General features: G+C 39.7%; 1 protein-coding gene and 1 long non-coding RNA gene across 10 annotated transcripts; one reads left to right on the forward strand and one right to left on the reverse strand.

Moving 5' to 3' along the window:
* Positions 1-1,968: 1,968 nt before the first annotated feature.
* nolc1 (nucleolar and coiled-body phosphoprotein 1) lies at positions 1,969-23,859 on the reverse strand. 9 transcript variants are annotated; one of them, XM_073919633.1, is made up of 15 exons: positions 23,730-23,855; positions 21,408-21,463; positions 18,013-18,170; positions 16,787-16,893; positions 15,448-15,565; positions 15,234-15,355; positions 13,759-13,888; positions 12,498-12,560; positions 11,854-11,922; positions 11,221-11,769; positions 8,044-9,075; positions 7,879-8,007; positions 7,190-7,275; positions 5,594-5,677; positions 2,189-2,952 (listed from the first exon to the last, which is right to left on the reverse strand). In XM_073919633.1, the coding sequence occupies exons 1-15, from the start codon at positions 23,838-23,840 to the stop codon at positions 2,794-2,796; spliced, it is 2,973 nt and encodes a 990-aa protein (XP_073775734.1). In that variant the 5' UTR covers positions 23,841-23,855; the 3' UTR covers positions 2,189-2,793.
* Positions 1,974-4,966, forward strand: LOC141377115 (uncharacterized). The gene is made up of 2 exons (XR_012389122.1): positions 1,974-3,671; positions 4,821-4,966. It is a non-coding gene; the product is annotated as an uncharacterized lncRNA (long non-coding RNA).
* Positions 23,860-25,822: the final 1,963 nt, after the last annotated feature.

The raw sequence follows: 25,822 nt of genomic DNA on the forward strand, positions 1-25,822 counted from the left end.
AATATTAAGTGCGCAGTTAGTGTTAGATAGGATAGAAACTCCATGGGACCGTCTATGCGTCAAGTCAACCCCCAATGCAGGTAACAAAACCAAACCCGAAACAATCGAATAACCGTTTTAAATTACTTGTGTACATGGCTAATACTAAGTGATTACAGAAATGAGCTAGGAGGAGTTGGGGATGGTGGAAGGAGTGCAGAATTGGTGATCAGCCAAATGCTGGAGAACGGATGTTAACAGACGGATGCGATGTTGCAACTGGATTGGTGAAAGCCTGACAGCTGATGCTAGCTTGACTGACATGTCCTGCCTAAACTAACGTTACGTGCATTAACAATACAGCTTGAACTTCGTTAATGGAGATTTCAGGGACGTAAACTAAAATAAACGAAAGGTGTGTAAAACTAACATTTAACTTATTTCAAAAAGTCTGTAGCAGAATTAACATTGACATTTGGCACAAATGAACACTATTGTGTGCAAAAAAAAAATGATGTAAAAGCCATTGTTTACATGCCTTTATATTGTCTTTAAAATATACCAAAGTCTGATTTCATCAGTCTTGGCCGTTACAGAATATTTTCTCCTTCAAACTGCAATCTATCAAAACTCTCCCACCATCACAAACATCTGCTCGATCTCATTTACTTGTGCTTAAGCTTCTGTTCGGTGCAGTTCCGCTCGCTTGCAAATCCTCTCATTATAGCCATGGAATGTAATGAGTTGTCCCCACTTTGTCACCATAGAACTGAAACAGCACTCATCTGAGTTACGCATGACCAGGGCCAGACGGAATCTGCGGATATTTTTTGCTATTTCTGCTGAGAATTTTGATAAAAATCTGCGGATTTCTGCGGAATTATTTTGGGAGTATCCAGCGGAGTATCATAACTAAAACCTTAATATATTAAATAAAAAGAAATAAATTACTGAATAAATTCAGATTTACACATTTACTCAAGTTAATAGAATTAATAATGGGCTAAAAATCTGAAGAATTCTGCGCGCGCAGATTCCGTGTGGGCCTACGTATGACTAATGTTTACTTTCTGAGTGCTGTATTTTACAGATGCTAAGTAATGGGGTCTTAGGGTGCTTTCACACCTACACTTTTGTTTCGGAACGCATCTCGTTTGCGCAGTTAGCGCGGTTCGTTTGGCATATGTGAACAGGGCAATCGCGCTCTGTTCTGCGCCAAAGTAATCGCTCCGAGATCGCTTGAATGAGGTGGTCTCGGTTCGATTAAAACGAACCCTGAAGCAGTTCGATTGTAGTGAGAAAGTGATCCGAGTGCGGTTATATCACAGTGTTTTATGGATATGTATAAGGCTTACGGCTATATGAAGAGAGAATTATGAGTATGGCGGGAAGTTTCGCGAGTCTCCGGATACCCGCAAACGAGTGATGATCTCCCGGTAATCTTGTCTCCCTCCCAGTACTCAAATAGGCATCGTCGCGCACCCTTCTCACCCCTCCCCACCGCATCTCTCCTCAGACACGTCGCACGCACCCTGTCAATCACCACCAAACCACCACCTCTCCTGAAAGCTGAGCGGGACTCTGCAAAATAAACCCTGACACTCTGACCAATGTGAGGAGAGTTTACTCGCACGTGACTTGTTTTAGCTCTTTTGGTCCGATTAGAAACTTTGCAGTGTGAAAGCGAACCGCTCCAAGAGCAACAATGTAACATTTGTAATCTCTGTTTCGGAATCGATTCACTGAATCGATTCACTGGTGTGAAAGCACCCTTAGAAAGTGATTGAATTTAGGCCATTGACTGGGTTCATGACAGGAACTGGGCCATGAATCACAGTCTTGCCCAAATCTATACATTGCTTTGGGAACCTTCTTGCAGTGAGGCAACAGTGCTAAGCACTGAGCCACCATAAACTGAATAAACAAAATTCATTGAGACGTGAATGTTTATAAAGTGAAATGTGATCATTAAAAGTGCCTAATTAAGCATTAGATGTAGATCTGCACACACGGCTTTTATTTTATTGAGCACAATGTGACAAAACCTAAAAGTTTTCAATATATTAGCAAACAGAAACCTGTAGTTAACAATTTGCGCTAATTATAGACCCATAAAAATGTGAATACTGAAGCGTTCAAATCAACTTTATAAAACTTGATTCTAATATGCAACTAGGTAAGAACATTTGGAAATGAGGAAAAGTGGAGATTCAGTCCAAGTTTTAATTAAAGGTACAAGACTGATAAAGGAGAGCAAATGACAAAACTCTGCCTAACACAGAAGTGAAACCATAAAACATCCAAACTAAAAGCGAATGAGGATGACTCGAGCGTCCTCCAGTGTGCCTGTCAAACAGAAGTGGGCGGAGTCATTAACTGCATGGCTTCTTTAAATGAGTCAAATCACTAGGCTCAAGATATGTGGATAGGCTAATAAATGTTAACTTAACCATAACAATGACATTTAAGATGCATAATTAAAAAACAAAAGAAAATTACTCCGTCATTTTAAGCATATAATTACCTGTTAGAACAACCGTATACAAAGCCAACTTCAAAAAACATTAACAGTGAAGCCAAAACCCTCACAGAAGCTAATCAGAGGCTTTCTATTGGAAAAAATTCAGTGAAGTGGCGCCACCGTGTGGTCACTACAGCTAACTGCATGAAAGACAAATACATGTAACTTCAGGATGACGCACTTCAGTCCAACAGTACTGTTCCCAGAGCAGTGCAGGGAAGTGAGAGTAGATCGGTCAGAATAGTACAAAAAGACAGACTGGGAAAGTTCTGAAGTCCATCGAGTTCATGATCTCAGTCGCTGTCGAACTTTATGGAGTTAACTGTGGTGGAGATGGCGCCGCCTCTGTAACTGCCGCGCTTCTTTTTGGTCTTTTCGTGTCGGAAAGATTTGCCCTTGGTAAATTTAAGTACATTGTTGGCTTTCTGGCCCCAGTCTCCGTTGGCTCCCATCTGGAAAAAAACAAGAAGTCAAATCAACAATTGAAACTGCAACCCCAAATCAGAAAAGGTTGAAACTGTGTGGAAAATGCAAGTAAAGAAAGAAAAAAAAAAAAGAAGTGGTGATTTCCAAATTTACTTTGACTTGTATTTCATTGCAGACAAAACAACAAACCTTATTTAATGTGTTCCTACTAATAATTTTTTATTTACATTTTATTTTTGGATGCCCAATTCTGATTTATTGCCTACATCAGATTTTCTTGCCTGTCCGTTTACACGTGTTTTTAATTGTGACCCAGATCCGATTCATCTGCTTACACTGGCCATACAATTTACGACGTCGCGCATGCCTAAAGGCAGGTTCCAGCATCTGCGCCACACTAGCCAAAATGGAAGAAATTGGCTGCATCCCAAATCGCATACTTATGCACTATTCTACGCCATTTTGTAGTATAAATAGTGTAAGTAGTGCGTTCACACTGAAAACTCTAACAATAATAAGTGCACTTTAATTACCAGGATGATGCACTCATTCAGCCGGGAAAATGAAGTGTGGAATGATGGACACTTCACGCACTCAACAACCGCAGCTTTGCTTACGTAGCGGAGCACACATGTTGGATAACTTTATTTATTTTGGATGGTGAAAGTAAAGTTCTCCTACGAGAGTGATTATAGCGCCTCCCGGTGGTGAATGCGGTTAGACTTATGGCAGGTATTATTTGATAGTTTGGTCGTTTATTTCACTGATTTGGCGACCGTCAAACGTCATCAAAAACAGTTTTAAATTCCGCTTAGTAAAAAAACATTAGTGCTAAATTTGGGATGACACTACAGTCATATCCTATGCTGTTGAGTGTGTAGGTGCATAGCGTACCAATTGAGACGCAGCTATTATCTTGTTTTTAGCTCTGCAAAATATGCAAAGTTGCCCAACTTTAAAATGATTTTGAGGGGTAAGAGGAGGGGAAAGGACCATCATCACAGCTTGCACCTATGGTTTATATATGGTGTCCTCCACCTTACAGAGGAATTTGTGGGTGCGAGAGAGATCTCGGTTCTGGTGGGAGCAAATTGTGGCGACTGACCACTTTCCTCCATGTTTCCTCTGTTGTTGTTGTTGTCGTTTACCGAGTCAGCGTCTCCCCACACGCTCTTCCTTGCATTGTCGCAAGGTTAATGACGTACAAAACGGAAAGCCTCAGTAAATCTGATCTGCCCGTTTACATGATAGTCACATTGTCACATATTTATATCTGATTTATTTCCACATGTGAAGGAGGCCTGAAACCAATCTCTGAATATCCGAAAGCATGTGGTTTTTTTCTTCGTGTTTACACGGCCAAAGAATGTTTTTGTAGAAAAAAGTTGTAAAAATATATGTATAAAGGAGCTATCTGTACAAACAGAAACATGGAAGTGTTTCAAACTGGTGTCTAGTGCATAAAAGAGAAAGTAGTGCATCTTGCAGGTGGCTTGTCAAGCACACTCACCTGTATGGAGTGCACTAGAACTACACTATACATGTCCAGTGGGTGTTCAAAGTAGGTTTGCAAGGTATACTGTGGTTTGGAAAAGTGAAGGTTTTAAAACTGCCAGAAATGTTCTGCTTTAAGCCTCCTTTCCACTGCACATGACAAACAACAGACCGGAAGTCATTCATTTATAATGGAGAGTAGTTCGGGTTCCAATCATCTCCGTATGCGGAAAAATCGGATCCGAATTGCGCTGCGCATCCGTTTAAATATTTGAACTCCTGCAACTACACCGTATGTGACCGGCCGACCAGATGATGTATTCCAGTGTTGTCCAAGCAGGTCCGTGCACGCGAAAAGAGAAATACTAGTTTATTTGGTTATTTTTTGAGTCAGAAAAAGTCTATATTAAAAAACAACAACATTTGTTTATAAATGCAAGTTATAAAGTAATAAAAATATATATTTTTGTTGTCTCCACATTCCCTCCAATATTTTTAGTGGTCTATGAGTTTCTAGTATTCACTCATTCATTCAACCATGGTGAACGCATAGAAAATAAAGTCTCTTCCTTTTGCACTCCTTTATTTCGGACACTGCCAGAACAGCTTCTCTACCATGGTGCAAGTCAGAACGGAAAATTATGTGCGACTGCCACAAGGGGGCGAATTCCGACAGTCGTGTCCAAATGTCGTGTGCCGTGGAAAGGCGGCTTTAGCATTGCTAATGTATGTGTAAGATTAATTATTTTTTTTTACTTTTTTTTTGTTTTGTTTTTTTAAGACAACAATTTCTCCAGCAGAAAATATCTCTAATGATGCTGTTTTAAATTGTAAACAAATGTGTGTTTTTGTGTGTTTTTGAAACTAGGAAAAACAGCAGAAGCATTTTGAATTCTTTAGCCTGACATGCTCCAAAATACTTTAAATGTTTCTCAAAATAAAATAGTTTGTGTTCAAAGGGGATAAAAGTTTGCGTTTTTTACCCAGACAATTAAAAAGAATATATTTTAAAACAGTAATCATAATACTGTGAAACCATGATGTTTTTATCCAAGGTTATCATACCATTAGAATCTTACACCAGCCCATGCCTAGTTGAAAGTGCATGTATGTGTAATGCTCTTAAGTGTCCATAAAAATGTGCAAAACTAAAATAAATCACCATCATCTTACCTTTGCGTCAAATGAGTTGTCTTTGAGACGGGGGTCCACCTCAACGTCCTCCTCTCTTATTCTACGGAAAGGAGCATTGCTGTCCTTTACAAGCCACACAACAGAGAAACAAACAGAACGTGCGTTTGAGTGCATAAGCAAACAGTGCGGGTGGTGTTGATGTGCTTCCCGCCAAGCCATTTGCTGTTTAATAGACATTTAATATGTCTAGCATTGATGTCTCTGCTAAATTTGGGCTGTCAGTGAAAATATATGTCTAAGAATAACCCAAAATTAGACTGATCACCAACTAGACCGTTTAAACAGACTTCACGTGAAGTTATTTGATCCTGTGTATTTGATGACTAGTGTATTTTTGGCCTATTCTTATACATCTATTAGATATTCACAGACTGCCCAAATTTAATGAAGACGTCTTTATTTAGACATCTGTCAGACATCTGTCAGACATCTGTCAGACATCAATCAGACATCTCTCAGACATCTTTCAGACATCTCTCAGACATCTATGAAGACATCTTTCAGACATCTATCAGACATCTATCAGACATCTATCAGACATCTGTCAGACATTTATCAGACATCTGTCAGACATCTATCAGACTTCTATCAAGACATCTTTCAGACATCTATCAAGACATCTTTCAGACATCTATCAGACATCTATCAAGACATCTTTCAGACATCTATCAGACATCTATCAAGACATCTATCAGACATCTATCAGACATCTATCAAGACATCTATCAAGACATCTATCAAGACATCTATCAAGACATCTATCAGACATCTATCAGACATCTTTCAAACATCTTTTAGACATCTTTCAGACATCTATCAGACATTTTTTAGACATCTTTGATGTCTAATAGACATCTATTAGACATCTTTAAACTAAAAATGCTTGCTGGGTTGTGTTGAGTTTCCAATTGCCAAAAATATGTGAAATGATGATACACTTTAGCCTTACATGTACATAAATTTGTCATTGATTTAATTTCAATCTAATTTCAGCATCATTTATATTTATTAGATTTATCAATTTGATTTTCAATGAAAAAAAAAAAAAGTTCTCCAACTTCATTGTAAATCTCTTCATTTGTATTTAAAAAAAAAAATATCCAAAATGATTATGCTTTTGGTTAAACTAAACTATTAACCTTAATTTTTAAAAGGTGGCAAAGCAGTTTTTCTCAACTGGTGGGTAGCAAATCAAAAGTGGGTTGCATGAGTGTTTTGAGTGGGTTTTTGTGCAGAAGCTGTCAGATGCAATTCAAAACGCATCCTCTTTAAGGCTGTTTCAGTAGGAATGTGGAAAGTTGCAAGGGCCTAGTTCATTTTCAATGGGAGAAATGCAGAAATCGATAAAATGTGTGTGAATATTAGATCCTGTGGCCAAAGTAGTTGGGAACCACACCTATAACTTGCGTTATTTTAAAACAAGACATACCAGATCAACAAATGCTTGATTTTGAGTGGTCTGAGTGATATTTATGTGGCATATTGTTTGTCATGTGAATCCACCACCTCCAGACTTCACATCTGAGCCTCGGGTGTGTTTGAATATGCACTGTAGAATCAGAAAGCACTGCTTACCTTCTGTTTAGTTCTGGGAAATGTCTGAGGTGTGGATGTGGCGATCTTTTTGTTTTTGGGGGTCGCTTTTTTTGCGCTCTGTGTACCTGCAATAACAGAAGAGAACAAAAAGAAAAACATGAGTGCTTTGAAATGGCCTTTAAGTCTAAAGAATTGATAGAAATATCAGAAATACAAGTGTCAGAATTGTGTAGTTAAACTGTGATGGTTTCACCTGCTCGAGTTAGTACTAATATTAAATCGTCCTCAGTCTTGCTGTTCTTTCTTTAGTTTTACAGCATCTAGTAAACAAAATTAATTTATAACCATATGACTACATATGGGCTGCACGGTGGCGCAGTTCACCTCCCAGCAAGAAGGTCGCTGGTTTGACTCTTGGCTGGGCCAGTTGGCGTTTCTGTGTGGAGTTTGCAAGTTCTCCCTTTGTTCGCGTGGGTTTCCTCCGGGTGCTCCGGTTTCCCCCGCAAGTCCAAAGACATGTGCTATAGGTGAATAGGATAGGCTAAATTCTCAATAGTGTATGTGTGTGAATGAGTGTGGAAGAGCATCCGCTGCGTAAACATATGCTGGATAAGTTGGCGGTTCAAGTTGGGGGGGCATGTGTCCTAAAAGTTTGAACACACCTGGACTAATGTAGTGTAGCGTAACAGACTATATTGTAGTGTAGCATAATGTAGCTATGCTAATACCATTTGTGGCGGCCGGTGTTTCCTCTTCCTCAGATGATTCCTCAGAAGAGCTGCTCTCTGCTTTAGCCTCGGCAGCTTGTTTTTTAGTAGCGGGTGGTGTTTTCGTAGCGGGTGGTGTTTTCGTGGCGGGTGGCGTTTTCGTGGCAGGTGGTGTTTTCGTAGCAGGTGTTTTAGACGGCTCCTCTTCATCAGAACTGCTGTCGCTCGAGGACGAAGACTCTGCTGTCTTTTTAGCCGGAGTCTTCGCTGCAGAAGTCGGGGTTTTTGTCACAGGCTTCCCATTGGCCACAACCGGCTTGGCGGGAGTCTTCTTAGCTTCAGTCTCAGAGTCTGAGCTGTCAGATGATTCTGAACTACTGCTCTCCGCTTTCTTTGCGTTGACTGGAGTCACGGCTGGCTTAGGCGCAGCTTTGGGTGTCACTGTAGTCTTTGCTTGCTTTTCGTCTTCACTGGAACCGTCCGAATCGCTGCTGCTGGACTCGGCTGCAGGCTTACTAGCTGAAACGGGTGGTTTGGAGGCAGCAGCAGGGCTCTTAGTAGCAGTAGCGGCTGCAGGTTTAGCGGTTTTAGCAGCTGGAGTCTCGTCCTCAGAGTCTGAGCTGTCAGAACTGCTCTCTGCTGCTTTAGCTGCAGGTTTAGCAGGCGTAGCAGGTTTGGATGGGACCGGTGTGGTGGTGGTCTTCTTCTGTGCTTCCTCATCTGATGAGCTGTCTGAATCAGAGCTACTCTCCGCTGGTTTAGCTGCAGGGGTGGTTTTGGCCGAGGTAGCCACAGGTTTAGATGCCGGTGTAGTGGCGGCTTTCTTTTGAGGTTCATCTTCTTCATCTGAAGAGCTGTCCGAGCTGCTTTCAGCTTGTTTGTTTGTCGTTTTGACTGTGGGTGTAGGTTTGGCTGGGGTGGGTTTAGATACTGGTGTGGTGGCAGGTTTCTTTTTCGGTTCCTCATCTGAGGAGCTGTCTGAGCTGGAGCTGCTGCTTTCCGCTGGTTTGTTGGTGGTTTTTGCTGCAGGAGGTTTGGCCGGGGCAGGTTTAGATACCGGTGTGGTGACGGGTTTCTTTTGAGGTCCCTCATCTTCATCTGAGGAGCTGTCCGAGGCTGAGCTAGACTCGGCAGGCTTGGTTCCTGGTTTAGGAGTACTCACTGGTTTGGACGTGGCTGCTGGTTTAGCTGGTGCCTCGTCTTCAGAGCTTTCTGAGTCTGTAGGAGATACAACATTGGTGAGATTCTACAATTTTCCTTCAACAGCACTTTATTAAACATCTATCATCTCACTTTTACATCAAATCAAACCTGTATAACAGACTTTGGCATACAAAAAAACAATAGTTGAAAGGATGTTCATGTCAATCTTTCCCCCAAGTAATGTGTTAACATGTTTGCTATTTCTGCCAAAGAGTTTTAACGCAGCTTTTTTTTTAATTAACCAAAAATAAAAACACTGTAGTGATCAACTCCGACTTGTCATTGCACTTAATGTTGGTCTTTTGTTAGCATTAACAATGAAGTTAAATGATGAATGTAATGTCATTGGTAAAAAGTTTAAACATGAAGACTTGGGGTGCTTTCACACCTGTAGATCGATTGTTTTGTTCAGAAACAGGGATTCAAATTGTTATAATGTTAAATAATAGTTAAATAGTTATTTAAAATAGTTAAATAATGTTCGAGTTAACTCTCCTCACATTGGCCAGGTTTATTTTTCAGATTCCCACAGGTTTCACTCTGCTGTCATACGTCGTTATTTTAATTTATATTGATGATGAGAAATGAGACATAGGTGCACTTTAACTTTGATTTATTTTTAATGTCGTCTGTGGGTGTCAGAGTGGTCAGACTTTCTCATAGAGAGCCTCATTTCAGTTGTCAAGCTTTGAAAAAGTCCATCTATTGAATCAATCAATCTATTAAAAAAAAACGTTGGCTAGAATCCTGCATTATAGGCTTAAAAAAACTGAACTATGACGATTTATGGCTGCTTTGACACACTCTACATTGTAAAAGCGCTATACAAATAAAGCTGAATTGAATTAAATTATAGAGAGAAATAACAGATGAAGCGAGACTGCAGTCAGATCATGAAGCAGATCAAAGTTGATCTTTCTGTCAAGGTATCAGTGCAGAAATGAACGAAACAATATGCCTAATACAAAAGATTATAAGATTGATACATGAAAAATGATCAGATAGTATTTTCTGTCAGTTTTCCTAGCGAATAAACGGCACTCGACAATATTTCAGCATGCTTTCACTGTCGTATTCGACATGAAACGCACATTTACCAGTAGGAATGACATCTTGCCCTACTCATAGTTCTCTCTTCATATAGCCATATCTATTGCTATTACATATCCATAATACACTGTGATATAGTCTGGTTAGTTCGTTGAATCGTTTTGCTTTCTCACTACGATCCATCTTTTTTGCCCAGAGTTAGAGTCGAGACCACCTCATTCAGGCGATCTCAAACCAATTGATTTAGTGCGGATCTGAGCGTGATTGCGGGATTCACATAAGCCAAACAAAAAAAAAAAAAAAAAACACTAAATGGGCAAATGAGACAGATTCCCAAACAAACGTCTAGCTGTGAAAGCACATGAAAGAAGTCATGTGACAAGACATTGCTAGTAATTAGAGATGCACCAATTGCAATTTTCTTGGATGATTCTGATTTCAGAAATTTTGGTGTGACCTGAAAATGCCCATATTTGCTGATAATTAATCTAAGAAATATAAAAATTTCATAAAAAAAACAGAACATTTTACATTTAATCCAAATAAAGTAAAAAAAAAAAAAAAAAAACATTTTTCAAAAACTGCAACAACATTACCAAATTTTCACTGTTTGTAACTAACGTTTTCTATATTTTCTCATTTCTCAAGTCCAAAGACAGTAAGCTTACGAAATGTTTTGATTCACATCTGTATGCATTGTTTTGCACCTTTTTTCAATCTTGTCATAAGCAGTTTGGTTATCCCCGCCCACCGACATTGATTGACAGGCGCTCATTATCATGCCACAGTATTAACATATGATCAGATGTACAAAAGACAGGATTTACAAAGAAACTGGGATTAAATTAGCAAACTGATCAGTGCATATCTACCAGTATTAACCTCAGTCCTCTAATGTGCCAGATAAAAGGCATATGAATACCTCACAAGTCAAAACAGAAGTTACAAGGACGTTTTCAATTAAATGGACAGGAGCATAGTGAACTTTCAACACATCCCCTTTCATGTCCCATAGATTATTAGCCAATTATACAGGCAAACCACAACATTAAGCTGACAAAATGACAATTACAATACAAACAATTCATGGATATAATGATGACAACCGACCTGAACTTGAGGAATCATCTTTCTTAGCAGGAGCAGCTTTAGCAGGGGTGGCTTTAGCTGGGGTAGCTTTAGCAGGAGCAGCCTTAGCAGGAGTGGCCTTAGCCGGGGTGGGGGGCTCGTCTTCCTCAGAATCTGAGCTTGACGGTGAAGACTCTTTTGCAGCCGGCGTGACTTTAGCTGGCGTTTTCTTAGCTGGTGCACGTTTAGCTGCAGCTTTAACCGGGGCGACTTTAGCTGCAGGTTTCTTGGGCTCTTCCTCAGATTCTTCAGAGCTAGAAGATGAAGATTCCTCCGCCGCTGGAGTGACTTTAGCCGGCGCAGCTTTAGCCTGAGCGACTTTCGCGGGTGTAGATTTAGCAGACGCAGCTTTTGCTGGTGTGACTTTGACAGCTGGCTTCGCCGCTTCATCCTCTGAGCTTGAAGAATCGGAGCTCGAGGAGTCTTTTTTCTGAGCCGGAGCAACTTTTGTGGGTGCCTTCTTAGCTGGGGCTGCTTTAGCCGGTGCAGCTTTGACCGCTGGCTTCTTTGCTTCATCTTCTGAGCTTGAATCTGAGGAAAAAGAAAGCAGCTCATCAACACACACTCAAAATGCTTTGTGATGATAATGGTAGTAATCTGCAAATTAGGCAGTACCAGAACTGTCAGAACTGGATGAGTCCTTCTTAGCAGCCGCTTTGGGAGTCACAGTCTTAACTGAAGCTGCTGAAAGAGAAAGTAGGAATCAAGCATAACACATTACATTTTCTAGAGGACAGACAGACAGACAAGCAGATGGATGGATGGATGAGAAGATTAGAAGAGACTCTAAAACCTGAAATGAAAGGGTCAGAAAAGGGAGACAACCAAAATATGTACTGTTGGGTGTGCCTCCAGAAACAGGAGGCACACCAAGAGTACATATTTTGGATGTCTTCCTTATCTGACCCATTAAAATCAAGCTTTTTGTACTTCCCCATGCAAATAATGGGTACTTAAAGGGATCGTTCACACACCAAAAATTAAACTAGCATTTATTCCTTCACTTTTCTCAAACCTGTTTGGAGTTTCTCATTCTCACTTATCACACAATATAAATTATGCAAACCAGAAGACATTAATTGTATAATTATGGATGCCAATGGCTGCTGGTTTTTAATGTTTCTTGAAATATCTTGTGTTTAACAAAAATAATTCATTGTTGATTCAAGAGTGCACAATAGCTGAACTCTATAGCTGTGTGTGTCATGCTGCTGCTCATCATATGTAGATGCATTATACAAGACCCTGACAACTCTTACCAGGGGTTTTGACTGGAGCTTGAGCCGTCAGTGTTCCAGGAGGAGGAACGGCGCTGAATTGCCCTGTAAACAGAGATTATCGGTTTAATTTCATGTTTCTGTTTCAGAATTTCACTTCTAACTCTCATAAGGTGCATCCAAATGTTATTTTTAATATGAATTTTTAATTCTGCTTGCTCAGAAATACTTATGATTTATTGTCATATCAGCAGTATTGGCTATATTCAATAAGGGTGTCACGATCCTCCAAATCCTCGATTCGATTACATTTTCGATTCTAAAGTCACGATTCGGTTCGATTTTCGATTATGAATAATTAATTAATAACAAATTAATTATTTGTAGCCTACCGTTTAAACTACCTGACCTGCATGGTCTTTGTTTTACCCATAAACAAATCATGCAGTAAATGAATAAAGGTAAGTTACACACATAATTACCACCTGTCAATCACTTTTTCTGTGGGACTCGTGAATAGCAGTTTTTTTTGTCGACAACACGAACGCTGTCAACATAACTAACTGGAAATGCAAAATGCTTCCATACTGGCGACTTCATTGAAAGAGGAGAGGGTTTAAGCTCTGTCGACGGGTCTCCTGCGTCTGCACTTCAACAAGCCTGTTTTTTTCCCGCTTGGCAAGCCAAGCTAAAGTGACATGGGAACGTGGCAGTATCGACGATTGTATTTTTTGATTCGATAATCGAAGTGTAGCATAAATTTCGATCGATTTCGATTAAAAATCGAAGTCGTGACACCCTTAATATTCAAGTGTATTTGTATAGCTCAGTAACTTGTTTCTCCAGGAGAAATTAAGCCCTGGTTATGTGTCCATTAAGTTTGATTCTGCCTATCCCAGCTTCTGTTACTACATGTGCAAGTGTTTCAATGATGAAGACTGTTTGAATTTAGTTTTTTGTTCTACGACGCTTCGTTAGCCTTCCTTTGGACGGTTCTCGCAGTAGTTTGACTGTCTTGGGAAAATTGGGACATCTCATCATCCTTATGGCTGACTAAAACAGGGCTATTCAATATTCTGATTGGGCTACAGCCACTCTGAGCCCCAGTTTAGCCTCAGCGTCACTGTTTTTGAACAGCAGAGAACCGAAAAAAAACACTTCACAATGAGGAGAGGTGTTTTCCACTAATTAATTCTTCAGCCAATCGAGGGCCCCCCTTCTTCTAGCCCCACCTAGCTCTTATGTTAATCCGGCCCACCCTCTACAGTACAGCAGTTAGTGAAATGAGAAAGTAAGGCAATACCAGTCTTGGGTTTCTTAGGAGGAGGAGCATCTTCCTCATCTGAGGATGAATCATCACTACTGGACTCTGCAGGGGCCGCAGGTTTGGCTGGTGGAGGAGTCTTTACTGGGACCGCTGCTTTCACTGCGCTCTGTGAGAAGAGTACGAATATCAAACACTCAATTGCATCCTATTTTAACATCAGGTAATTTTAAAAGAGAGACCAGGCATGCGATCAGCGAGGACAAAAATGAAGGAACAATGCCTTTTCCTTTGGCATAGTCCCTGTTTTTTTTTAAGCTTTAATTAATTATAAAATATATTTTTTATACATTTGTAATATCATCTAACCCCATGACACTTTCAGGTATTAAATCTAAGGTGCTAGGCTGTAGCACTGAATGAAGATATAAGGACAGGTGACTTGCAGATAATAATAACAAATGTGCGTCCTGCAGATGTATGTAGAATGTACAGAGCGCATGTGATCGTGACATGCAAATGTGAGCATGGAAAAAGTGTGCACAGCCGCACGCATTTAAAGTGATTTCAGAATCTTGCATATTGTCAGCGGCTAGAGAGAATTGTTGTGTTTCGGTCTCTCTAGTAAAGCCTGATATATACTTCTGCGTCAAGCGACCGGCGTAACCCACGGCGCATGCAACGCGCGTGTTTGTGCATTTATACTTCTGCGCGCTGTCTCTGTCGGTCTGCATTAACACTTACAAAACGCTAGTTGGCAGTGAGGTATAAATGTTCCTCTGTCGAGTTTCTTCTCTGCTTTTTTGCTTTTCCTGAACACTTCCGGGATGTACAAGTGGCTCAAACTCGCTCATTTTGAGGCAGCAACCGGCGGACGTGCAACAACTTTAACTGAGGTAAACACAGAACAAAACTTTCCATCCAGAGCTCCTTCACGGGACTCCACACTTGTAAACAATCGCTCCATCAGGCTCGCACCATTCACACGGCTCTCGGTCCTGGCCAGACTCGTCAGCGCTACCAAGCCGACCAATCACAGAGCTTGCGCTAAGCGTCGCTGCGACGTGTAGTTACATTTTTTGAGAGGTGCACGTCAGCGATGCCGACGGCCACGACAAAGGGCTATGCGTCAGCACCGTAGCATACGCCGGCGTTTGACGCAGAAGTATAAATCAGACTTAAGACAGTGGACACACTAAACCTACACACAGTTCTGTCCAAACAGCTTCTAGAAGTTGATTTGGCATTACAGGTGTAGTTTGTGTTTTAAAGTCTAAACTTGTTTTTCTTTAGCTTCAATTAGCTCAGAAAAATATGTATTACCTGTTTATTTTAGTATGATCATTACATAAATTTTTTTTTGATAATGAAACTTCATTATTTAAAGTTAGTTATATCGCAAGAAACAGCTAATCACAACACTCAACAACAACATTGCATATTACTTAATTTCCCAACACCATGCAGCCCTAATTCAGATACGCGATTACGCTGGAGCCGTATATTCAAAGTACCTTCGCTGGAGGCTCATCCTCAGAATCACTGGAGCTGTCCTCACTGCTGCTGTCCTGCTTCTTCTGAGCTGCAGACACCGGAGTGGACACTGTTTTAGGCGTTCCTGTCACAGGCTTAACCACTGAGAAACACAGATCAACATGTAACTGAATTAAAAATGACACCTGAAGTAATAAACAGGCACTGTGATTGAGAACACAGCCATCAGCTCACCTTTTGCTGGAGTTTTGCTGGGCTCCTCTTCAGAGTCGGACTCCTCACTGCTGGAGCTGGTGTCCTTCTTCCTGGCTGCCGCTGTAGGCTGAACAGCAGCTTTCACAGCAGCAGGCTTCTGCACAACAATGTAAGATTAACAAACCAAAATTCAGGAATAGACGTTCATGCAGAGAATTACAAAACATGCTAGGGCTGCACGATATTAACATGACATATGACATTCCAATGTTTTGTTTTTCTGCGCTATGCATGAATTTAATGTCACCAGATGCTTTGACTAGCTCTATCTGGAAATATTTAATAATTGTAGATTATAAAAGCATAAAGTATTACCTCCAACGGCTTATTTAAGCACATTTTAGCTCTTAAGTGGCTATTTAAAATACTTTGGATGTTTTATATTTTGTTACAGACATACAGTGTCATCCTGCAACTGTTAAATGCAGCATATAAAATGTCCCAAACACTATTTTTAACGATCCAAAATGGGGAAAAATGTTGGTTTTACTCTCTGATAGTCAAAACATGTTCAAAAAATATAATCAATGTTAAACATACATTACAAACCAGTCAGGAAAAAGTGTTTTATGTAAATTCGGACCACGTGTTCACATATATGGACATCATTTTTCTCTAAAAGTTCATCATATCAAAAGACGATACTTCTATTTTTATTTTAATTAAGTTTTAATAAGCCCAAATAGCAAAGAGAAGAAAAATGCATGTAAAAAACACCTTGGGCCTTAAGAGGATAGTATACAAATTACAAAAATAAATGAACAGCCTAAAGCATAGACACAAAATAATTAGACGGTGCTTTATGGTATTCTGAAGAGTATAACTGTAATCGGCTACAGAAACTGAATCAAATATGAAAACATTAAAAAAACACTGTATAGCAGGGATCACCAAACTTGTTCCTGGAGGACCGGTGTCCTGCAGATTTTAGCTCCAACCCTAATCAAACACACCTGAACAGCTAATTAAGGTGTAAAGCTGCCGTCACACATACTGTTCCATACTGGCAGTACCATAAACATTACAATAGGTGGGGGCCATGCTGACGTGTCGAAGCAACGGACCAAAAGCAGACCATGCTTTCTATTATAATGTCTATGGGCAGTATGGACAAAAGTTTCAAAGGCAGTGTGTCAATACGATTCACACAACATGAGGTCGAATTTATTTTTTAACGTGCGAAAATTATGGACAAAAGTTTCAGAATCAGTGTCCAATAACCTTAACTGTGGGGATGCACACATTACGATATGGATGCTGAAACAATGTATTGTGCAGCCCCAACACATGCTCACATAAACAGCATTGTTTTCCTAACCTTTGCTGTTGTTTTAGCTGGAGCTTCATCCTCCGAGTCACTGGAGTCTTCAGAGCTGCTCTCTTTAGCGGCTACAGCTGCTGGCTTCTTTGGAGGAGGAGCTTTCACTGTTAAAACATGCAACACTTAGGCCCCGTTTACACTCATGCGTTTTCGTTTTAAAATGCATAAGTTTTGCTACGGTTACGACATCCACACTAAGCCAGAGTTCTCGAGCACAGACAACGGAGCGTTTTGGAAATGCTGAAGAGGCCGTTTTCATTCTGAAATGCTGCTGCTCCGTCTCAGTGTGGATGAAGGAAAATGGAGACATCTGAAAACGGAGGCGGGGCTGCTGAGATTCGCTACCTGATTGGGGCTTTGTGTCATTGCGTATCCTTCCCTTATTCGTCAAGCACCTATCACATGACTATAACACATGGCTTTAACGCTACCGGAAGACAGCAGACCAGCCTTCACTGTAAACTACAACACGAACACAGAAATGGGAGTGTTGTTTGCACTATTGTCTGACCTTGTCGTCTGTCTACAAAAATACCTCTCTTGCTTTCTTTGCTGTTGCGTTTATTGTTCAAACGGCGTTTGTTGACTAACAATAACCAAATGCCGAGCGAGACACATGCTTCCTGTTTATACTAGAACACGCATACCCAGAGTGCGCGAATGCTCACGTGATATACGTTTTTAGTGGCGTAGTGTGGGCGTACTGTATGTAGTGTATGTTCAGAAACGCTAGGTGAAACGCTAGTGTGGATGCGGATCTAAAACGCCATTTTAAAACTAAAACGCATTAGTGTAAATGGGGCCTCAATATTCAATATGAACACATACAATACAGTCCAATAGTTTGGGAGTCAGAAAAATCTTTTGAAAATTGCTGTTATAGTTGATGGTAAGACAGGGTTTGTGCAGGTCTTCAATTTAAGCCCTTTAAAAATAATTAAGAAATAAATTTCAGAACTTCTACAGAGCTAAACACTAAAGGATTTGTTCCTAATGGCCTGGTTACTTCTGTAAATAGTTTTTGGACTAACTGAAGATCATTTAAACGGTTGTGTTGCTTGGTTGTTGGCCCGATTGGATAGCTTTATTTGGACATAGGAAAATTTAAACCCGTTTAAAATGATTAAAGTCAAATATTTCAGAAAATTTAAGACTTGATTTTTTAATTGAAGACTTTTAGACTCCTATAATTAATCCTGTAATAACAAGTGACACCTATGTACCTTGTACAGCTTTCTTTGCAGGTGCTGCTTGCTCTTCTTCACTGCTCGAGTCTTCACTACTTGAACTGTCCGCATCTTTCTTTGCTTTCTTGGCTGATGGGCCATTGACGGCTGCAGGCCCACTGGTGACCGCTTTACGCTTTTTAGTTTCTGGGGACCTTAGGAAAACAAATTGTTGCAGTTACAACTCAACAGTGAAAATGACAGCAAAACCACCATGTGGGCTAGACCAGGGGTTCTCAACCTTTTTCACTTCAGGGCCCACTTCTTACTCCTATCATTTTTTGAAGCTCACCTGTCTGATATTTTCTCTAAGATGTTTGTAAGAAATGCTCATTTAAACCTGTATTTATTAAAGGGTCACGAAACACCAAAAACACATGTTTTGAGCTGTTGACAGTCGTATATGTGTCCCACACTGCTAAAAACACTATTAGGACACCTATATTTCACTAAAAAGTGTAAATTGGTTGTTTTTGCGTTATTTCAAGCAAATTCGTACTTCCGGTTTGAAACGAATTTTTGAAACTGCGTCACGGTCATGACATAATAGTGTGTATTCCAGCGTGCAGACTGGACGTCTGTGCCAGAGTGTGTCTTATTACGTCTTACAGTGTGTTGCATTAAAGGGCCATGAAACCCCCTCGTTTCAGCAGGGTGTTTTCACACCTCCACTTTAGAAAAAGTCAGAAAAGTGGGGGTGTCCAGCTCTGTTTAGGGGGGAGTGTCGGAGGAACTAAAGTGGGAGGGTGTGGGAGTGTCTATTTGGGCACGCGCGAGTTTCAGTCAAAATACACACACAGGAGAAAGAGATGGTGTTTAACCTACATGGACATCTGTAGTGGAATTATTTGCCAAATTATTAAATGTTGGACTTTAACTGCAGTTTGGCTCTTTCATTCAGGGAAATCATTCATGCCCCTCGCGACAAACGAGATATTTGATTCGAGGATCTGCTCTAAGCGTGTATTTTTCATGCAATGTTTGATACCGCACGGCGAATGAGAGAAAAAAAACTCAGCATTTCCCGGAAACTTAGATGCAGACGGCAGGTAGTGTCAGAAAGCCGCGTGTGTTATTCCGGTCACAAAATGCGGTGCTAACATGTTTGCACTCAGTGCAATAGTTAACTTAATTCGATACGAACAAACTGAATATACAAAGAGTACTGATCGCTCACTTACCAAATCTGTAGAGACAAGACAATCACCAGCAACTAGAGCCGCGTCTTTATGAAGAGAAGACTACATCCGGAATCCGGATCTCAGCGTTTGCAGATGAGAACAGCTCTCAGGTAAACAATAATCCCCCTTAGACACGTAAGTTATTGTTGTCGAGCGTCGCGTACACTGTTAATCCACACGTGACTCTGAGCTCTCACAGAGAGAAAATGAAAACGAAACTTAACGGCAGCAAACTATAAAAGCAACACTTCACGCTTGTTTTGCCAACACAACGTGGCGTCTCTGTGGTGTAAAGACGGTGACACTAATGAATATTAATGAAGTTGCACAATAGAGCGCGCTGATTGGTTTGAACCAAGCTTTACTCATGCATTAATGCAGCAGGCTGTAAGACGTAATAAGACTCACTCTGGCACAGACGTCCAGTCTGCACGCTGGAATACACGCTATTATGTCATGATCGTGACGCAGCTTCAAAAATTCGTTTCAAACAGGAAGTACGAATTTGCTTGAAATAACGCAAAAACAACCAATTTACACTTTTTAGTGAAATATAGGTGTCCTAATAGTGTTTTTAGCAGTGTGGGACACATATACGACTGTCAACTGCTCAAAAAATGTGTTTTGGTGTTTCGTGACCCTTTAATGCATGAGTAAGGCTTGGTTCAGGCTTGGTGTGCAACTTTATTAATATTCATTACTGAATTACAAAACAAGCGAGAAGTGTTGCTTTTATAGTTTGCTACAGTTAAGTTTTGTTTTTATTTCCTCTCTGTGAGAGCGCAGCTGGACTAATGTGTGGATTAACAGTGTACGCGACGCTCGACAACAATAACTTACGTGTCTAAGGAGGATTATTTTTTACATGTGAGCTTTTCTCATCTGCAAACGCTGAGATCCGGATTCGCTTGTAGTCTTCTCTTAATAAAGACGCTGCTCTAGTTGCTGTTGATTGTCCTGTCTCTACGGATTTGGTAAGTGAGCGACCAGTGCTCTTTGTTTATTCAGTTTGTTCGTATTGAACTAAGTTAACTATTGCACCGAGTGTAAACATGTTAGCACCACAACCAAACTTTAACCTCGTGTAGGATTTTCACCACATTTAGTGACCGGAGTAACACACGCGGCTTTCTGACACTACCTGCCGTGTGCATCTAAGTTTCCGGGAAATGCTGAGTTTTTTTTCTCTCATTCGCCGTGCGGTATCAAACATTGCATAAAAATACACGCTTAGAGCAGTTCCTCGAATCAAATATTTCGTTTGTCGCGAGGGACATGAATGAATTCTCTGAATGAAATACAGTTAAAGTCCACCATTTAATAATTTGGCAAATAATTCGACTACAGATGCCCATGTAAACACAGTCGCGCGCCCAAATAGACACTCCCACACCGTGCCTCTTTTTTTCCTCCGACACTCCCCCCTAAACAGAGCTGGACACGCCCACTTTTCTGGCTTTTTCCAAAGTAGAGGTGTGAAAACACCCTGCTGAAACGAGGGGGTTTCATGGCCCTTTAACATATGTGAGAGAACCACAGCTCAACGGTAAGATTGCAAACGACCAGCTTCTGCTTTAAACTGGACTGACTGAATATCTACTATTAAATATATCAAAAATATACAAACAAAAGTAAAATACAGTAAACCACTCTTAATCTGTTGAAGCATGTCGATCTGATGGCGATTGAGTTTGGAGCTGGACATTATTGAGAGATCGCTGACAGGAACAGTGAACAGCTCCACCAGAGCCCGTCTGAAGCTCATATGCAAGTTTATTTTACAGTCTATGGCAGAAACACCATTGAGCTTTGCTAGATCCTCCTGTATGGGCGCGCATCTATTATAAAACACTGAACGAACATTCTTTTGGACAACTGCAGATATATTAAATAGTTAACACAAAAATGCGCAAAGAGAGACTTTCACTTCACGCATTGTGAATGAACAGACTTGCGTGTACTAGTTGCAGACACAATCATGAGGCTTTTTTTGCACCAAGTTTGAAATAGTCAATAAGCGAACAGGAGAAAGTGCATTACTTCAGTCATTTAATATAGCATATTAATAGTAAAATCCTGAAATTCTAGTATAATATTGAGTTACGTTTCGTGGCCCACCTGCAGGATCCCTGAGGCCCACCGGTTGAGAATCCCTGGGCTAGATCGAGGTACAGAGATCATAGTAATAATGAAGACACAACATATACATACTTGACCCAGAAATTGAAGATGTCCATAAGACTGTCCTCATTTTGGTCTTGAGGTTTCTGATGAAAACAAAAAGTTGATTGCAATTTATATTGAGTGTATCAAAAAAAAAAATTTGAAGAACTTAAATATTAAACATTTAATACATGAAATGTAAACATTGTGTTAAACTGAGGTTAAGTTGGTTTTACACATTTTACACATCACACATTCGTTTATTTTTAACAGCGATAACTTGACACATTGTTTACCATACTATTCGGTCTAAAATAGCATGCAAGTATGACTTCAAATCAACGTTAGCACCATTTAACTGACTGTGAACGGTGTTGATAGTAGTTGGCTGCTAATATGATTTTTGAAAGCATGAATGTGCGGATATAAAAACCAACTTCACCTCAAATATTATCAATAATGTAAGAGAGTTTGAAGCAGACTTCTCTGTGGTGACATAACACATTGATTAATTTACTACACTTATTTTACATATTAGCTCTGTTGTTCAATTTTATTGAACCAGAGGTGTCCAAACTCGGTCCTGGAGGGACAATGTCCTACATATTTTAGTTCTAACCCCAATTAAACAGACCTGAACCAGCTAATCAAGCTCTTTTTCTAGAAATAAGTTACTACAAACTTCCAGTCAGATGTGTTGAAGCAAGTTGAAGCTAAACTATGCAGGACATCGACCCTCCAGGACCGAATTTGGACATCCCTGGTTTAAACAATTACAATTCATAAATCATGATCAAACCATGGAAAAACAATGACTCTCCAGCTGAGGTAAAGTTGGCTTTATATTCGCACTTTCGTTTATTTTTGAAGAGTGAACACTTTTGACACGGTCTTTATATTGTTTACCATGCTACTCTGAATATTTGGTCTGAAATAGCATGCAAGTATGACTAAAACACCACAAGCGAAAAAATAATGTTTTATCAGAATCCTATGACAAATTATATTTCCTTGTTTTATAGCAAATTAGTCAATGGCTCTAAAGAAACATCAGAATCTAAGAAAGATTCTTGGTGTACAGATTTACAATTTGACCTGACAGATTTAGAATGGAGCCAAATGTGTTAAAGCCCAGAACTTGTCAATTATACTAGATTTAAAATGATCCAATATAACTGGGCAATGCGCACTTATATCACACCTGAACAACTAAACAAGTTTAACCCAAACATCCCAGATATACATTTCAAATGCTAAAAACATAAAGGAACATTCTTTCATTGTATCTGGGAATGCGAGTTGATTAAGAATTTCTGGCAAAATGTAATAACATTAATTTCATCAATTATTTTAAAACCAATATATGCGCTTTGGGTTTATTTCCTGTAGGTTTGTCATTATCAGGTTATAAAACTAAAATGATTGATATGTGTCTTGTTATTGCAAGGCGTTTGATAGCACTCTATTGGAAGAACACAGAAAGTCCATCGATTGATCACTGGCTAAAAGATTTGACACATTACATTGCACTGGAAAGAATAACCTACAGTATAAAAGGCAAATTAAAGGAGTACCATAAAATTTGGGATCTGTTTATACAATTTTTGGAACATAACTATACAATGGCACAATCAAATACCTCTCACACTATTGATTAATTGATTGACATGTGTATTTTTATTTGTGGAATACAGTATGTTTTTCTTTACCTTAGCCCATGTAACGTTATACCAATACATCTACCTGCTATACTGAACGTGGATGCTTTGGGGGTGGGAAGGGGGAAGTGTAAAAAAATATATTAAAAAAAAAAACAAGTGTATTTTCATGTTAAATTTCAAGTGTTTTTCTCCAATAAAAAAATGTTTAAAAAAAACAACCAAAGCACTAGTTACTTAACTGTGAAAATGCTGTACTTTCAATGGGAAATCATATTAGGAGCCAATGACTACTTAGAATTTGTTAAGTATTATTTTCTGAAATTATATCATTGAGGAGATATTCTGAATGTGCGAATATAAAAACCAACTTTACCCAAATACATCACTTTATTACTCTAGTATATGCAGTCCAGACAAGACTGAACCTGCTGAGAACCCGAAGCCCATCTTCAGTGAATCAAATTCAGTTTTTACAAAGAAAAAAAGGTTGCATGTACAAAAACGCTTAGCTGTGTTATAACAGGGTAAAATGACACAACGACCGGCAGAAATGAAACCTTATTTAACACATAATCTACAGCAGCTCGTAAACACGTGTCCCGCACTAACTGCGACTCGCTCCCACGCGTGTGCAGAAAAAAACCGAGCTAAGCGTTAACAACCTCCACGCGCGTGACCACTCCAAACAAACAACTGAAGCAACTCTTACCACTTTAGCCTGCCTCAAAAACTCCTTCGCGGCTTTGGCGAACTTGTTTTCCACGAGAAACGAGTACACATGTTGGTAGAGATCGCTAGGCACCGTGCTGTCCTCCGCCATCTTCGTTGCACTCACGTGGAGGAGGAGCGCGATAGGTTATTTCATCGTCACGTGGAGGCTCGGAAAATGGCGCACAATAAGTGCGTCATGCTAAACATGCTATTTTAGACACTTCATTGTATCATTAATGTAGCTTTATTGTATCAGAGATCTAAAATGCTACTAAGAATGCAATTTAAGGTACATTTTTATTGAAAGACTTCCTTCAAATCGGCTCAGATGTCACTTTGGTTTTAAATGTTTTGATCTACATGAATTGGAAAATGTTAATACCTCTCTTATCCATTTTTATTAAAATCCCCAAAATTAAGTTAGTTAACTTTACTTGTCCCCGTAGGGAAATTTCATGCAGCATACACTTAGAGACATTTCACATTTATATAAATAAATCGTATAAAACATTGTACCCTACTCTAAATAAATATCCAGTCTACTAGCCCTCAAGGAATTTCAAAACTTAATTGCTTGAGGTACAAATTATAATTTTGTCCTGTTTCTCAAAATATCTGAGAACACAATATTGATGACTTGATGGTAACAAAGGATGCCTCTCATCATTGACAATCATGACAGCCTTCCCTGCTGAAAAATCCAGCTTAAACCAGCCTAGGCTGGTTGGCTGGTTTTAGCTGGTCGACCAGGCTGGTTTTAGAGGGGTTTTGGCCACTTCCAGGCTGGTTTCCAGCCATTTCCAGCCTGGTCTTAGCTGGTCAGGCTGGGAGATGACCAGCTAAAACCAGCTTGACCAGTCAAGCCAAGCTGGGAGTCCAACCAAAACCAGCTATGTCCAGCTTAAACCAGGCTGGTCAAGCTGGTTTTAGCTGGATTTGGCTGGTTATTTTCCAGCCTGACCAGCTAAGACCAGGGTGGAAATGGCTGGAAACCAGCCTGGAAATGGCCAAAACCCCTCTAAAACCAGGCTGGTCAACCAGCTAAAACCAGCCAACCAGCCTAGGCTGGTTTAAGCTGGATTTTTCAGCAGGGTTATTTAGTACTCTTTCTTTGTATATACTATTAATGCTCTTTAGTTATATTCCCAACAACGTACTGGCTGTTTTTACTTCCCCAGTTACCTCCTCTGGGCTGCAGAAGCAACATATCACACAAAATGTTGTAATACTTTCAATAAAATCGCTATAAAACATGATCAACAATGTTTTGTCAACATTAAAAGACAATAGTTTCTTTAAGAAGTACATTACCTGTTGAATTGTTTTCCTTATACAGTAATGTCCAACATCACACCCAAATATTTATGTTACTAACTGAGTGCTCCCCATTTATTAATGTGGAATGAGTTTTGATTTGTGCTCTCTCTCTCTAAAATCAATAACCATCTCCTTAGTTTTAGGAATATTTAGAAGAAGGTTTGACCTTTCACACCAGTCAAGAACAGGCCATCCTCCTTATTTAAAAGGCTCACCAAAGCGGTATCATCTGCATACTTTACAATATATTTATTAAAGAGCTTCAGATTAACATAATTAATGATGTGTATTCGTCAAAAAAAAAAAAAAATTAAGTTAAAATTTGGAATTGAGGAAAATTCTTGTCAGTTTTGTGATGTTGGAACTACTGAGCAGATTTTCTTTAACTCTATCTTTAACTTGGACCATTTACGAAGTATGCTATCCATCTCAGATGCAGAAAAGCTAGTCCATCCTTTTATGACTTCTAGGCTGGATTACTGTAATGCTCTATTTGCTGGCTGCCCAGCATCCTCTATTAACAAACTTCAATTAGTACAAAAACCAGAGATCTTACCAGGTCTAGAAAATAAGATCATATCACCTCAATTTTATCCTCCTTACACTGGCAGCCTGTTAAGTTACGTATTGAATTTATACGTATTGAATTTAAAATATTACTTCTCACCTATGGTGGTGTGGTGACGTGTTTGTGATGTATGTGTACTGTCTCCAGATCCAAGCCGCCATTCATTTGAGTGGAGAAATAATTCGTGTACGATCACGTTTTATTCC

The sequence above is a fragment of the Danio rerio genome, chromosome 13 (assembly GCF_049306965.1).
Source record: "Danio rerio strain Tuebingen ecotype United States chromosome 13, GRCz12tu, whole genome shotgun sequence".
Classification (NCBI taxonomy): Eukaryota; Metazoa; Chordata; class Actinopteri; order Cypriniformes; family Danionidae; genus Danio; species Danio rerio.

Excerpts from the sequence above, each read along its gene's own strand:
- nolc1 (XM_068212866.2), bottom strand. The coding sequence starts at position 23,840 with ATGGCGGAGGACAGCACGGTGCCTAGCGATCTCTACCAACATGTGTAC. Across the intron at positions 5,678-7,189 it reads TTCCCAGAACTAAACAGAAG|GACAGCAATGCTCCTTTCCG; the intron begins GTAAGCAGTGCT and ends TGGCTTGTAAAG. Across the intron at positions 2,953-5,593 it reads ACAACTCATTTGACGCAAAG|ATGGGAGCCAACGGAGACTG; the intron begins GTAAGATGATGG and ends GTTTTTTTCCAG.